Source organism: Lagopus leucura, unplaced genomic scaffold (genome assembly GCF_019238085.1).
Source record: "Lagopus leucura isolate 7727_CA_CO unplaced genomic scaffold, USGS_WTPT01 Super-Scaffold_100001, whole genome shotgun sequence".
Lineage (NCBI taxonomy): Eukaryota > Metazoa > Chordata > Aves > Galliformes > Phasianidae > Lagopus > Lagopus leucura.
Window position 1 is genome coordinate 9,739,045 of NW_024962262.1, and position 15,912 is coordinate 9,754,956.

The window sequence follows — 15,912 nt, forward strand, 5'->3', positions numbered from 1 at the left end:
TTTGTTGTTGTGAATAAAGATTTTATTTTAAATAACGTTTCACTGCACCTGACTTTGTAGTCTCTCAGCATAGCTGAAATACAGCAGTAATCAGCAACTGAACAATCAAACCGTAATTAGTCCAGACTCAAGTCACACAGCAACAGTCCTTTCCAAAGACAATTTCAGTGTATGATCTGGCATCATTTGCCTCAGGAGCAGACTTTTCCCTGGCTCTTTAAACATGGTGCTCAAGTAAGTATGAAAGAGCTCAGGACAAACAATCCTCTTCAGAAATTCCATGGTTGGGTCACAGGAGTTGGCTTCAAGCTGCAATGCAGAACACTGACTTTATTCCTGAGGAGAAAAATTAATAAAAAACATTTTACATCAGGAGTGACTTTTTAATGAAATGAAACTTACCTTAATCCTAACCATTGAAAAGTTCCATGTACAATGTCCTATTCAACATGATTCACTAAAAAAAAGAGCCCATTATAGAGAGGAACTGTTGATAGTTTAATGCTTCTTAACCAATTTGTGTACTTGTCTAAGACTGATGACAAGCTTCTATCTGACACGACACCAGCTGCACATGGAAAACTCTTCCCTTGGTAAAGGACATTTCCCAGCAGGTAGGCCCCACTTATGAAGTACAGTGGTTCAGGAAAAAAAAAACAACCTTTCCAAACAGTGAAAATTTCACTAGTTCTCACCTGACTGAATTTGGAGAAACAAAGCTTCACGATCTTTTAGGTACCCGAGATGTTTCAAGTTCAAACAGGAAAAAACTCACCACAAACACATAATCCATAACCACTCAACACATGCTTCCAAAAACTGACACAGGAACTACTTACATATGATGAAACATTACATAAAGGCTGATGTTTGACACCTGACTTTGACTACAAGGTGAACTAAGTTAGCTTAAGCTTTTTATTTGATTGCTTGGTTGCTTAGGAAAGTAGGGCTCAAACCAGAGATCAAACTTAGCACCTCAGTAAGGTTACAGAATGATTACTGGTTTTGAACTACATGTATAGTCACATCTGCAGGATGAAAGACAACCACTTCTCGACGAGACACCTACATTTTTATTTTCTCCTTTTCCAACCGATCTACAAATGATTAAAAAATTCTCATAAAAAGAATGAGTAGTACTGAAAGATGGCTGAGATTTTTTCCACAAGTTTCCAGAGTCAACAGGTAAGGCATTAATTTCAAAAGAAGTTCAAAGCAGAGAATCGTGAAATCAACTGCTTTCACAAAATAAAAAATGTGAACGCGCAACATACTTCAAAGTGATATGTAAATGTGATTATGAAAATGCAAGACTAGCCCAATACTGACAGAGTGTCTAGGACACTATTTACATTTTCTACCTAAATGACACTTCATAGAGTACTTCTATTATCACTCTTTAGGAAACCTGTTTTATAATTCTATAGATAATTCAGCATCACAAAAACCTGCTTAAGTAGGATCAAACATTAGGAAGTGTCTTAGTAAAAACAAGTTTATTCATCTATATTTTAAGCAAATAGGTAAATAGTCAGCAAAGCCTTTTGCCATGACTGTAAACTTTTTATTTAAAAAAATTGTGTTAAAAACCAGTACATGAATTTCCATTAATGTTCTAAAAAAGTTTGTTCACATCTTGAAAGAAAATACATTAGCAACATCTCCCAGCAGAATTCATCTTTAAAAAAGTAAAACTCTAGGTGCAGAGCTTTTCTACAGTATCATATCCTCTACGTTTTAATTTAACCACAGGATTGAATATCATTCATCTCTATTGACACGACTGAGAGTTTACCTTAAATAGATGATATTCAATGATGTGTTACACATTGCCACAGGTACTAACATCATTAGAGGAGTGCACAACTCAATTTCACTAACAAAGAAAGACCTTTCTATATACTGCATCATAACCCTTCCTAACCAATACAGTTAATTTAGCCATATGCCTTTAAAATCATGTACGTTTTCCAAGGAAAAATACTAAAAATCCCATGGTCCAAATTCTGCTCCCACTTATATTCACAGGATAACTCGTAAGCACCATCACATTGTGGTTTATAGCCAACAAAATAAAACCAGTGGGCCTGTAAATATAAGGGAAAGAAGAACTTGACCCATGTCTGTAAACATTCACAAAAGCCTGCAGTCAAAAGTGCCGGATAGGCAACCTATCCGCAGTACAATTATTTCATCCACAGAGAGGTGTGGGGGCAGGGAAAATGCTATGGAACACTACTTTAGATGCAAATTAAAAGGCTTTTTACGGACTTTGGAAAGACGTATTTCCAGCTAGCTAAACCATACTCCAGTAAGACATCCACTTCTATCCAAATACATTATCATTTCCTAGTTCTCTCCTTCTGATTCTGACAGAGTACACAATTCAGCAGCAATCCCATGACAATAATTCAAAGTGTAAAAATACGCCCAAGCCCCTGTGATCTCCCCTTACCATGCTATCGATGCTAACAGGAGATCCTCAGACATAATGGTAGGTCTGAAGAACCATAAACTGATCTTGATCTATGCACGCACAGAGGTGTGCATCTAAAGACCATCTACAGCTTTAATTACCTAATTTCATTCTAGGTCTTATTCTATATTAACCACATATACCATACAAAATGTAACAGAATAGGTGCTTATACACACAATTAAGTATACTTGTTCTCCCCATTTGATTTGTTAGCCAATTGCTCTATTTACACAAACGTCTGTTTGAATGCTCCTGATCCTGTAAGAAACCAAACATTCCGATTTATAAACTACAAAAAGAGTCAAGGATGCCCAGAAACTTGCAGGATCAGACCCTGAATCAATAAAATGCAATCACAACCTAAGCTTGATGTCTGATACAATTGCCTGGAATTTTATCCTCACAGTTTCCCCTCCTTCCCCAGTTCAAACCATGCTCCCACTCAAGCAGAGCGCTCTCACTAAAGTGGAGACAGCCTTCAAAGTGAATAGGACCAGGCTCTGTCAAGCAACCACTGCAGTCTTTAAAAATGTCTGGTATTTATTGCCATCCACTCTGGGGCAGACTTGTCTGCAATGAAAATGGTGTTCCTGGTGTTGATGGATAGTTAGCAAAACCTTCAGGCTGAGCTGTATAGTTCTCCAGAGCAGAAGCAGAATGTGCCTTCAAGGAAGAGAAGAAGTTAGGAAACAGCACAGATAAAAACAAACAAACAAAAACCTAAATCAAGCAAAATTTCAGCCAAAATACCAATCCCACTCAAGCCAAAACAGCAATTACTTAAAGTATCATTTGAAGTATGCAAAGAATGAGGATGAGCAATGGTGCTGTATGCATGTGTTAAACTGCAGTGCAATTATTGCTCCGAAATACCAGAGTGAGAAAGCAGCTGGATTAACAGGAAAAATGAAGAAGCATTATTGGCATTTATTTTCCCATGTTGGAAGCCACAGCTGATTTGGAAGGCATAGCTTAATCAGGAGCTGTAGCATTTCACTGACTTTCAGCCTTCTTCATCTACATAGCTTGAGTATCTAAACGTTCATTTCACTGACAGGAACTCGTAAACAAGAAAAAACATTTCTCCAAACCAACCTCTGTACGTAGATTTCCACAGAATAATTCTCTACACATTCCCCCTTACATTTCCCCTCCTATTTAAGAGGTATCTGACAGTGTTTTGCACACTAAACAGTACTAGACATATGCTCCATCTCAAAAATCCATTTGTCACAGAACAGAGAAATCAGTAACTGAAGATACTTTACTGCCTGTATTTTGGATGGAAGAACAAAAGCCCTGCCAGCATTCTTAATCTGTACATAAGCCCTTTTTAACAAAAGGCAAAATAAGCATCTCAATTATCAAATACAAACTCTGATGATAGCTTCAGTTAGCTTCTGTATGTTGATGACTACAACAAGCTGTTTCACAAATGAGAGAGATGATGAAGCTACACATTACCTAAAGCAACCTCAGGTTTATATTATAGAGAACTATCAAGATGAAGGCACAGCAACAAAGTTAATAAAATTTTCTGGAGGATGCAGAAAGGTACATAAATAAAGTAATTTTCCACATAAATCTTTAAGTATTAAAATGTCAGAGTGAATCTGAGCACAGATTTTGCAGCTACATGATCAGCTCAATAGGTTTAAAACAAATCTTATGAAAATTTTATGTGCTTGCCTTTTCCTTTATCTTTCACTCCTTATTCTGCATAGTTTTCAAAAAGGGTTTCATTACATTGCACTCTACACTAATTATCACCCAAAGCTTCAGTAAGAAATTCATCTGATTTGTTCTTTACCATTATCCTTGTAATCAGTTCTCAAACATGTTACAGGTTTACTTGTTTAAAACAATCCTAAGAAGTTAACACCCCAGTACATATTCAAGTAGTTACTGGAAGCAGAACAGTATTAACAAAGGGGCACCATACCTGTAGCAGTGCTGACTGTGCGGCCGCACTGTGCTGCAATTCCTGTAAGGAAGACTGTGCGGCACTTTGGGGAAAGCCAGGGATACCAGGGAGAGATAAAAGACCAGGAAAAACTGCATTTCCTGGTGTCTGCAGTCCAGAAGTCAAGCTGAAAGAAATCAAGATGTGGTTGTTATTAGGAACAGTCCTATCAAATGTTAACCTATCTTTCACTCTATATAAACTTGTATCTATACAAATCAGAAAAGCATCTTTTTCTAAGCTTCACAAAGACTGGAATTTGCAAACAGAAGCCTGGTCTCTACCTACCTAGAAATTATTCACACATATACAAACCAAGACCATTTGGAACACAATGTACCTAAGAGGGAACTGAGAAGATTTTATATCTTGGTTGTACCTACTCTACACACAAAAAAACTTTATAGACAAAAGTTAATGCTTAGTATTTCCTTAAAATACACAAACATCTAGGAACATTGTCTGCTGTTATCTGGATGTGTCAATGGATGCCAGCGTGGAATGCATTTGTGTAAAAGCCAGGAGGTGCCAAGTATCCTCATCTGGGAAATGAGATCACTCAGCACCTCACTGGACAGGGACTACTGAGTACAAACTATTTAGTAAATACCATTTAGTTTCCAAAGACAGTGGCAATCTACTGGTGAACTAGGTTTACAAATTAATCATTTACTAACAAATTTACTAACTAGGACTGAAAATAAGGTCTACGTATAAAGTAAAATCAGCATTTTGCTCAAGAGAAAAATAAGTGGTACTGAGCTCCTTCAGAAACAAAAACATACCCAGCCTGTGCAACAAGTGCAGAGTTGAAGTTTGAGCTAAAGGCCGAGGCAAACCCTGGCAGGACCGGAGCCGGAGATGGGGCTGTGGCAGCTGCCGGCAACGGTGCAACTGCTGCTACTGCAGAGGATGCCTGGAGGCCAGGGAAAGAAGGGAGAGCAGGAGTGACAGAGGGTGTGTTAGAGACAGGAAAACCAGGGAAGGATGGGTTTGATGATCCCAGAGGTCCCTGGGCAACAGAAAAAAGGGAAGGGACGGCACTGGACAGGTTAAGCGAGAAGGGTGGAGCAGAGACTGTTGCTGAGGCGGCGAGTCCTGAGAGTACGGCAGCTGTGGAATTCACATGAGGGGCAGACACAGCTGAAGCAGTAGTAGCTGGAGTAGCTAACAAAGACCCTGGGAGAGTGACGGGTGGTGCAAGTGCTGGATTACCAGTAAAAGCAAAGTTACTGGTTAGAGATGTGAAAGGAGGAAGTCCATTAAACACAGGGGCAATGGGAGTGGTGGAGCCATGTGGGGCGAGGGAAATGGAAGCCAGAGAATTGGGGTTGTTTAGAGGAGCACTCAAAGAGGAGAGACCCGATAGTGCTGGGTTCAGGGAGCTGGGTAAACTGACTGGCACTGACGCTGCTGAGGTGTACGCACGCCCGAGTGCTGAGAGCCCTATAGTGCCATGAGAAGGACCAGCTGAGTGAGAAGGACCTTTGAAGGCTGAGAGGGTAGGACTCATGGGTTCTGTTTTGATCAGGACTTGTGGGATACTTGTGGCAACTGGGGTTGATGAGAGTTGCTGGTCGGGATTAGTAGGGCTTGTGCCATGCAAGAGGGAGGCTGATGAGCCACAGTTGACTGGCATAACTGATGGTGAAGTGGTTAAAGGTGACTGTGCAGGCAATGTTGGAGGAGTGGAACTAGAGTTGGTCACAGATGGGGATGGAAGACCTGGAAAAATGGCCAGCCCAGGCGTGGAGGAACGCTGTGAGGTGGGGGTGGCTGATGGAGTATAACATTTGACAGAGGACGTGGGAGGGTCAGAGCTTTGATTAGCAAGAGCAGATAAAGAAGCAAGTTCACTTGTCATAGCAGAAGGTAAAGCAGATGAATTGATTAATGAAGTGTCATTTGATGTCAGAAATCCCTTTAAGACAGACAAAATAGGGTTAGGCAGGCTAAGTGAACCAGGAATGGTGGTGGCAGGAGAATTAGCAATTGTTGAGGGAACAGGACTAGAAATCCCTTGGACACTGGGTGGCAAGGACAGAGGAAGTCCAGCAAAAACTGATGACAATGGAGTGGGATTACTAGCTGAAGCAACTGAAGAGGCTGCAGAAAAAGGGAGACCAGCAAATGGTGTAGTAGCAGATGCAAAAGCTTCACTAGGTGCAGGCGTAGCACACGGTGTGGAAGAGCCTTGTGGACCTGGTGTAGCAGAGGGTATAGAAGCCAGCCCAGAGAAAACCGCAGGGATGGGAGTAGAGGTTGCACTGTGTACAGATGTGACAGGAACACCAGGTAATGAAAGGGATTTGATGACTGTAGGGGTTGGCGTGGATGGCTGAGATGTATGGATGGAGGAGGAGACCTGTCCCGGGAAAACAGGAAGGACAGGGGTAGACATGTTCATCCCAGAGATGAGTGGAGTTGCAGGTGCTAATGGATGGCTTATTGCCTTGACAGGTGATGGGGTAGGGACTGGAGTAGCAGCAGGTGTTGAAGGATTAGAACCATGAGGAGTAAAGAGCTGATTCGTTTGTGCAGAAAAAGCTGGAAAGAAACAAAACTGGTAAGAATACTTGAAACCGTCAGAAATGTTTGAAATCAACACAAACACATTTTATACAGCATTTCAAAAAATGAAACACAGGCAATAGCTAACATACAATGTCTGTATATAAACAATCCACACTGAAAACTACAAAAACAAAACAAAAAGGTACGTACAAACACATCACACAAGTTGTACATTATGTAAGTTACTACTTTTCTTCAAAACACTTTGTGACATCTACCATCTCTTCATAATCTCATGCAAGACAGTTTAGATATTCAAGTATACTCTGCAAGAATAGTTACATGATACAGGTAAACACCTGTATCTATTGGCATTGGATCACCTGGGCTCCTCTGCATTCACTCTCACTGAAGGTCAGAATTTCCTTCAGAATCAGTTAATTCAATGTATCATGATTTCAGAGAAGTTTAGTCAACATCTGAAGAAAGCTGATTTCAGGTGCTGGTATTTTTCTTTCTTTCAAAATCAGGTCATTCTCTTCACTGTGTTTCCTTCATACTTTGATTCTAAGAAGGTACACTTTTAAATTAATGTATCACACTACAGTATTAAACTAACAATGTCACTTGACCTTATCAACAAATATTGCTAGAAGTTGAAAGTCAGGCATCTATGATTGAGGCAACCACCTGACACTAGGAATATTAATTTGTATCAACCCTACAGATCAAGTCAAAGAGACAAGTCAAGCTGGAGGAAAATAAGGCAGCACACTGTCAGGGTTCGGGGCAGAAACTGCATTTTATGAAGGCTGGCACATCAAGCGCCTTGGTATCTCTACATCTAGTACCCTGTGGAATGTGAATGTAATTAATCATTCTTCTCAAAACAACCCTGGTAATTTTAATTTACTTTAAAAATGGTCAGTTCGACTGTAAGCAAACCACTGATGCAATTGGCCAAACTCGTCTCCCACAGGCCCAAAATAGGTTGGATTTCTCTCTCACCCAAATTCTATGCATAAACTAAATGGAAAAATGGAATCTTTAAAATTTTGGACCTAGCTTCATGTTATATACTCCTGTTTTATGCATCTTGAAACTCTGAAGTGAGAAAGGTTGCAAACAAGTCATTTCCTTTTATATAGCCTTTTCCAAGAATCTAAACCCAGACTGCTCTGCTCTGGATGCTGTATTTTCCTTCACCCTATTTCCAAGCTGAATACTCTCCCAACGATCACAATTTTTAATCCAGCAAAGATAATCACCAGAGAAACACAGCTGCAACAGAACTCAGAGCTGTTACTGAATTTCTCTTCCTAAGAGACTATTTGACTCCTTACAAGGTATTGATTTACCTGTATAAACTACCTCATAAAAATACATGCGCACTTAAAGGGCAAATATGCATAAAGTGATTCTTTGAAATAGCAGCCCTTCTGCTCTACCAAGCCTGAGCACAAAGAAGAAAAGACAAAATATATATATTTTTTTTCTTACAGAAGCTAAACTTATCACAATCGTGTTGTCTGTTTGGGTATTTCTTAATATGCCTGATTCAATACATAACAGATTCTCACTTTATATTTGTCAAAGCTACCAAAGTATTATCAAAAATCTTGTACTAGTAGTTTATCATGGGATTTATTATTACTATTTGTATTACTATCACCTCAATTACCAAACCTCGGTACACCAAGTACCACACATATACAGACCAACACATGCACAACTCTCTTCTGCAAAAATAACTGAAATTCAAAGCACAAGACAAAACTGCAGGTAGACGTACCTGAATTTAACAGTTAAGATACTCTAGATATGGATTTCAACAAACTAGGAACAAAGAATATGTCTATTTTGTATTCCTAGTCTCCCATTGCAACTAATATATGGAATTAGAATGTGAATGGATTTTCAAATAGAGGTCCAAGGTTTTAAAAAGTGCAAAAAATATTAATGAAGTATTTCAATACACTATACTGCAAAGCATATTTTTATTTAGCTTTTTATATGAACTCTTAAATGCATACACAGATGAAGATAAAACTCTAATGAGCTAACACAGAAGGCCAGATTTTAATGTTTCAACAACTGTAAGTGCCAAATGCCTGAAATGAATTTTTATCGGTTCTCAAGGGATTATATTTCAACTGCAATTAAATACTTCAATGCTGATGAAAATCATACTAAACAAATACATGATTTACATTTTCTGAACAATTAACAGAGTTACGATTGACATGATAAACCCCTTGCGGACCTGAATTTACCTTGATTTTGGGAAGGTTTTGCCTGGCTGGAAAGGTCTTCATTTTCTAAACAGAGAACAACAGCTGATTATTTTAAAGCAAACAGAACCCCAGCAATGAATAATCCAGTCATAACAAAGAAAGAGGAGAAAATATCTTCAACACTTTTAAACCTATTCGCGTTTTACCTGATACCCCTTGATTAGTAGTGTATGTTGAAGGAGCTGGTAAGCCTGGAGCTATGACATTAGCCATTGGAACTAAGCCAGCATTGTTGTAAGCACCTAGAAGAAGAAATGCAGTAAACGTCTTATTTGCCAGAAGAACCCATATCTGAATGACCCAGTGTCTTTCCTTAAAAAGACTATTATCAAGATTTTAAGACATCTCTTCACTAAAAAGACAAAGCCATTAATCGTTTGGGTTTTTGACATTATCTGCCTGAGTGACATACATTGTGATCCAAGTTTATGAAGAGACTCTAATTGTTTTTACAGCAGAACATAGCAGAAACTGAATTTTGATTTTTTCATCTTGAAACAGCCTGGAAAAGACAGGTTTTAACTGCTTTTGTTTCCAACTCACTTGAAGAACTTAATGGGAGGAAAAAATCAGTGTCTGCAGCCTCACTTGTTTTTTCCTATTTCTAACTTAACGGCTGGTGCAACTCCTCCTCTAACACGAAAAGCCTTAACAAACAAAAGAGTCAAACGTATCAATGATCACGACCAGCCCTCCACTGTTAGTGAGAAAATGTAGAGAATGATGTCCCATCTCTGTGCATACCAAATTCTTAATCTATCACTCTTCAATGTCTCTTTAAATGTAAAGAGATTGAAGTGGGACAGCAGATGATTTTTAAATAAAGTACTTACTCTACTGAACATGACAAAAATACCTTTTTCCCTTATTTATTCTTTAGAACTGCTCTTGGGTTAGACCAATCCAAACTGCTACTGTCGTATACATATATATATATACACATATACATATATATACCTGTGGCATACGTTTCTGATGAAGAGCACCAGAATTTAAACTACAGGAATATATATACAATCCACAATGGTCCTGAATGATTGTTTTAAGAATATACAAACTTATGCTTCACGGGAAAAGGCACCACTTAAAAAATACTCAAAAAGCAGCAATCTGAATACAAAAATCCTTTCTCATTTCATTCTTTCACATGGTTCTTCTTGCAGGACAATTCATGGTCCAAAATCAGAGAAGTAACTAACAATCACTGTGACTCAGAGAAAGAAGATACTACACCAAAACATATAAGAGGCAGAAAATAAAACATCATTCCAATCTTTCTAAACATTGTTGGAATCAGATTCAATAGTTACAGATCAACAACTGCAATCTCATCAAATGTTATTTTATACGTATAGGTATTTATCATCAGTTCCCTTATCACAAAGGTTTTTTAAAACTCTGCTGCAGTTTAACAAGACCTCAGACCTTTAAAACTACTTCATATCCTAAAATGCACTAGTATTTATGTGCAACCACAGGACAAACTTTGTGTCCCAATTTATTTCACATAGGAGTTATATAATATAAATTAGAGCTAGTTTGCAAGTTTCCTGTATGCTTTTTGGAGAGTAAGGCATTTCTAGGACACAAGTCATAACGCTACCCAGTAGTAGTGCCTACTTTTCTAGATTCTTTATAAAGACATTTGTAGACATTATGTTTGTTAGATGACTCACCCTTTAATATCCATGCTAAATAACATCACATGCTTTCTCATCAAATGCCTTAAAATGTCCCTGAAATCCCTAAAATCAGTGAAAAGCAAGCTTGCAGACCAGAGCTCTTCACAGAATGGCAAATTTAGAACAAGTTTCTGTCTGCTGCACAAAAAGATCAGAGCCCAGCCATGTAAGATCTTCAAATTCTCACTTCAAAGAAATGGCCATTTAAGAGTACTGCCAGCATAGCCTATGTCACTAATTTTTTGTGGCATTTAGGTGGATGGATTACAGTTACCAGTGAGAAGTGCTACTAATTGCCTTGCTACCACAAATGTCTTGAATCAAACGATGCAGCAGAACAAGAGGAGAGGAGCTTATAAACAAAGGTTTGATCTTGTGTGAGGCACGTGACTAGGAGTAATCAGATCAAACATAATATGGCAAGCGCAAATGCCGTTGCCCCTTCTGAGTCTGAAATCTTCATCTGAAAGTCTAAACTTTTATTTTAGGAAACAGTGTTCCACTGTGATGAGGAGGCAATAAAGTGCTTTTACTGAGGTCAACTAAGGAAGAGGTCCCTGCTATTCAGCAAATTCCTACATATTCCTATCCAGTGTATGGCTGAACCTGACCATAGTGTGACATGGCAGCAACAAGTCAACAGACTTGTCAAACCAAAGTCCAAACCTTTGTAAAAGATTAAAATGGATACACAGCCTCAATCTTACCTAACATACACAGTGTCTCCCATCAGTGAACTATACTGTTCTCAGAACAGGACACTGAAGTTTTCTCACAAAATGGATGTTGGAAAAATAAGTCAGAATATGTTTATCTTTTTAGCATCTTTGCATTCATGACAGGAAGAGGCAGAAACCAGTATCCAGAACATGCTTAGGAAGCACAAGCCAATTTCAGATCTAATTGTGGTCAGAGAAACTGACATACTGACATATTAATTAAAAGGGAAATGGATGGAACAACAGCATCAAGATAAGAACACACAGAAGCCTTACTTGGTGCGATAGTTGCATGTGGCCGACATGGTGGGATGGGGTATGGAACAGGCTTGTGTGGATTGTAGGTTGATGGAGCCTACATAAACAATAACAACAATACATAAATAAATAAATAAAAATGGAAGAACAGTGAAAGCATTACCTAATTTTTGTCAGAAAGCTAACATTCAGAACTGCTGTCATCCACAGTAAAAATATTCATGATATCAGATTTCTCTGTAATATCCATACTGACTGCATACATTTCATTCTTTCCCAAGAGAATGAAACAAACATCACTAGTACAACTTTACATTTTAATGTAATCATAGGATGGCTTGAATTGGAAGGAATCTGAAAGACCATTGAGTTCCAACTCCCCCGCCAAGGGCAGAGATACCTTCCACTGGACAAAGCTGCCCAAAGCCCCATCTAGTTTGACACTGGCACTAAACACTTCCAGGGAAGGGCTATCCACAGTTTCTCTGGGCAACCTGTTCCAGTGCCTCACCACCCTTACAGTAAAGAATATCTTCCTAATATCTAATCAAAATCTCCCATCTTTTAGTTTAAAGCCATTGCCCTCATCCTATTGCTACACTCTGATGAAGAGTCCTTCTCTAGTTTTCTTGTAAGGTCTCTTTAGGTAATGAGAAGTCCTCTTTAGGAACTAGAATACCTACTGATCACAAGTGAGAAAGAGAATTTCTTCCTGCCTTGTAGACTTCACACCCTGCAGTTTTGGACTGAATTCTCATTTTAAAGATTTAGTATATTTAAAACTAACAAATACTTATGAGGCTACATTTCACTTCAAAATAATACCACTTAGTGGGAAACATCTCACAATACAAGTGGAAATAAAACATTAGGACAGTAATTCTAGATAATATCAGGTTCATTGAAAGTTTATCACACTTCTGTTTAAAAAGTTTGAAATATAGATCAACTATGTTGCTAAGAAACAAGTATTTCCTAAATCACTTCCACAATTCACATTTCTATGATGCAAGCACTCTTTATGTTCTTGAAGGAAAACCCCAGAGACCGTCACGTAAAATTGCATATATTTGTATCTAAAAATTCCACTAGCTTACAATGGAGTACTAAAACTGCTTTTAGTTTTCTCTTCTGCTATTGTAATTTAAATTCTGCTTTGAATGAGCACACACACTGTATCCTCTAGAGAATCCTATTCCCCAAAGATATAATCTACAGCTTGATTCTGTTCACATTATTTACAAAATTTCTAGAACATACTATCTTTATTCTTCACTCCACTTTGTTTAAATTGCTGCTCTACAGTCTTCTTGAAACACAACAACATTTCACATAAAAGCTGTATGAAATCTGCAGTTGGTTAGATTTTTTTTTTAAGAAGTTTCATTTACTCATTCATTTATCAGACATACTGGTTTGGATGGGCCAAGTATACGGGCTGCTATTCCTTTTCCTTCACTAGTACATTCTTCTGTATCCTTTTTGATGGGGGTTCCCTGAAACAAATGAAAATCAACTATTAGGGATTACTTTAGAAGTAAATCTTGCTGAAGAATTTCTGGTATATTTGCTTTATGTCTGAACTACATTTGAGTTTCCAAGTATTTTAAAAGCAACACATGTTTTTGGGGAAAAAAAATGGTGTTATAAACTTGTAAAATGCTAAACAAGAGCATTCCAATAGCTGGGTATGTAACACTGGGCTTTCATAGTTCTCTACAGAAACTTCCACTCCTTAAAGTGTTCACAGGAAATACTAGAACTCCTCAAAAACCACTCTAAGGTTATCAGTAGTACTGTAGTGATCATATTAAGCCATCTTATGTACAAGTGAGGTTCCTTATACCTCTCCTGATTCTGCCAAATATTACTGTAGTTTACAATGTTCTCCATATATGAACACTTATTTTTGCAGTAATCTTTACACAAAGCAGCATAGGAAGAATATGCAAATAAAAATAAGTACAGTTCACTGCAAAAGTGAAATGGATTATATAATTAAAATCACTGCTTTTAATTCCACTCTTCCTCACATGTGTATGAATCCTAGTTTGGTTATACTATAATGGATCTTAAATCAAGAGCATCATGAAAAGCAAATGCTTACTGGAAAAATCCCATTTATACGGCTTGGTTTGCCCTTGGGATAAGGGTTGCCAGGAATCATGCCACAGGATGATATCATAGCATGAGGAGCCTTACAACCTGTTTTTGAAGCCTGCAAAATAACCAAGAGAGGTCATTATTGGCTACAAAATTCAATGCTTTAAAGAAATGCATTAATATTTAATGACATTTAGACTGCATAAATCGATCTACGGGGAACAACTCACAGCTTTGTCTCTATCTGTCAGATCTTCTTGCCAAACAACCCTTGTGAAGTTCTGCCAAAGCCCCATTTGCTTTCAGTAACTCTACTCAACTCATCTCAGCTTGTACTGAACTGAGGATTAAGCACTTGGTGTTCTCTAAAACAAACCCAGATTGTTTCCTCAAGTACTGGTTATGTTTCTCTCCCTCTTTCTCCACATTATCCCAGTGCCCAACAAAAACTTCCCTTTTCTTGCACATACACTACACAGTTCTTATCTTTCTTTGACTGCTTCTTTCATCCTCTTTTCTACCAACAGTTCCCAGCAGTCCTCAAAGGAAGTCTTGACCCCACAATGACCATAAAGACAGAAACAATACTACATTTGACAGAATGAAAGAAACAGAGTATCTTGACTACCTGTTCAAGAATTCTTCTACACCTTTTCTTCTCTGACATATTAATTCTGAACAGATCTTCAATAAGGCGGTAATTCTGAGCATCAACAATGTTGCTACAAATAGAGACATTGACAAATGATTACTGTCATTCTATACACTTATCAGAAATGATGCACTATTGAAAAACGATCAACAATTATTTAGCCAATATCCAACAGTTCATTAATAAGAACATAAAAAGTTCAGATTGTAACATTACTACTCTTACTAAAGCAAAAACCCTCGACTTAAGTACAGACTTCATACCTGTAAGCGAAACATGGTATCAAAATCAATATGGAACAATGGATAATGATGGCTAGACTTTACAGTAAAAAATAACTAAGCTGACAAAATGGATTCTGGATCACAGCATTTCATTAGAAAATTTTAATTCCCACTAGCATACAATTCCCAGCACAGCAGAAAACCTCTAGCTACTGAATTTGTCACTGCTGCTCACTAGATTGATAGATAAACAAATTTTCATTTTGTTTACTCCAGAAAAATTAAGCTGAAACTCCTGGCAACTCTACCCATGTTCTGCAGTACTAAAACTCCTCAGATACCTCCAAAAAGCACCCTTCCTTTTCCCTTGATCCTCTTTCAAAAATGAAATTAGACACACCACAGAGAACAACAAAATGTGCGCATACAGGAAGCCTAATGCCTGCTTCCACTTGCCTTGTTCAAAACCCTGACCACGACATTTTAACTGGTGTCAAGTGCTATGCTCCTGCCAAAACACTGGAAATACAGTTCAGCCACTTAAAGGACAACTAATCAAAGGAGGAAAACGTAAGAATAGACACAATCAGCAGAATGTTGAATAAAGCCATGAAAAGTACCTGAAAGACTATATTAAAATGTGAATGATCACACCAGCTGAAGTGTAGCAACAAAAGAGCCTATGAGCTCCCATTCCAAGAAGAAAAATGAGTTAATTATACCACTGAACTTCCGTTAGGTTACCCTATTTTGCTTTGGTCTGAAAGAGATCAGGAGCACTCATACTGCTTCTCACACCTCAACCCTAAAAGTAAGATCATGCCTATATAATCAGTCTTCATTGTTTTATGGATGTTTATATCATATGTTTATATATCACTCAAAATGTTCAAATTAACTCTAAGCTACAATGTTCATACGCAAGGCAGACATACTCAATGCAAATAATAACAAAACAGAACACTTCATATAAAAAAAATCCCCTAAACCAGGCAGAAGAGTTTCAATATATACAATTGTA

At 37.9% G+C, this 15,912-nt stretch overlaps 1 protein-coding gene across 2 annotated transcripts in view; it reads right to left on the reverse strand.

Annotated features, from left to right (window-relative positions):
- Positions 1-15,912, reverse strand: part of PROSER1 (proline and serine rich 1) — a 20,861-nt gene continuing 4,949 nt past the window's right edge. The window contains exons 5-13 of one of the 2 annotated variants that reach the window (XM_042867487.1): positions 14,644-14,737; positions 14,020-14,130; positions 13,325-13,408; positions 11,931-12,009; positions 9,400-9,495; positions 9,233-9,277; positions 5,231-6,992; positions 4,425-4,572; positions 1-336 (exon numbers count right to left, since the gene is read on the reverse strand). In XM_042867487.1, the coding sequence (XP_042723421.1) occupies positions 331-336; positions 4,425-4,572; positions 5,231-6,992; positions 9,233-9,277; positions 9,400-9,495; positions 11,931-12,009; positions 13,325-13,408; positions 14,020-14,130; positions 14,644-14,737 (2,425 nt within the window). In that variant the 3' untranslated portion in view covers positions 1-330. Of the gene's footprint in view, positions 3,146-4,424; positions 4,573-5,230; positions 6,993-9,232; positions 9,278-9,399; positions 9,496-11,930; positions 12,010-13,324; positions 13,409-14,019; positions 14,131-14,643; positions 14,738-15,912 lie in introns of both variants that reach the window. The other variant, XM_042867486.1, reaches the window with a different exon arrangement.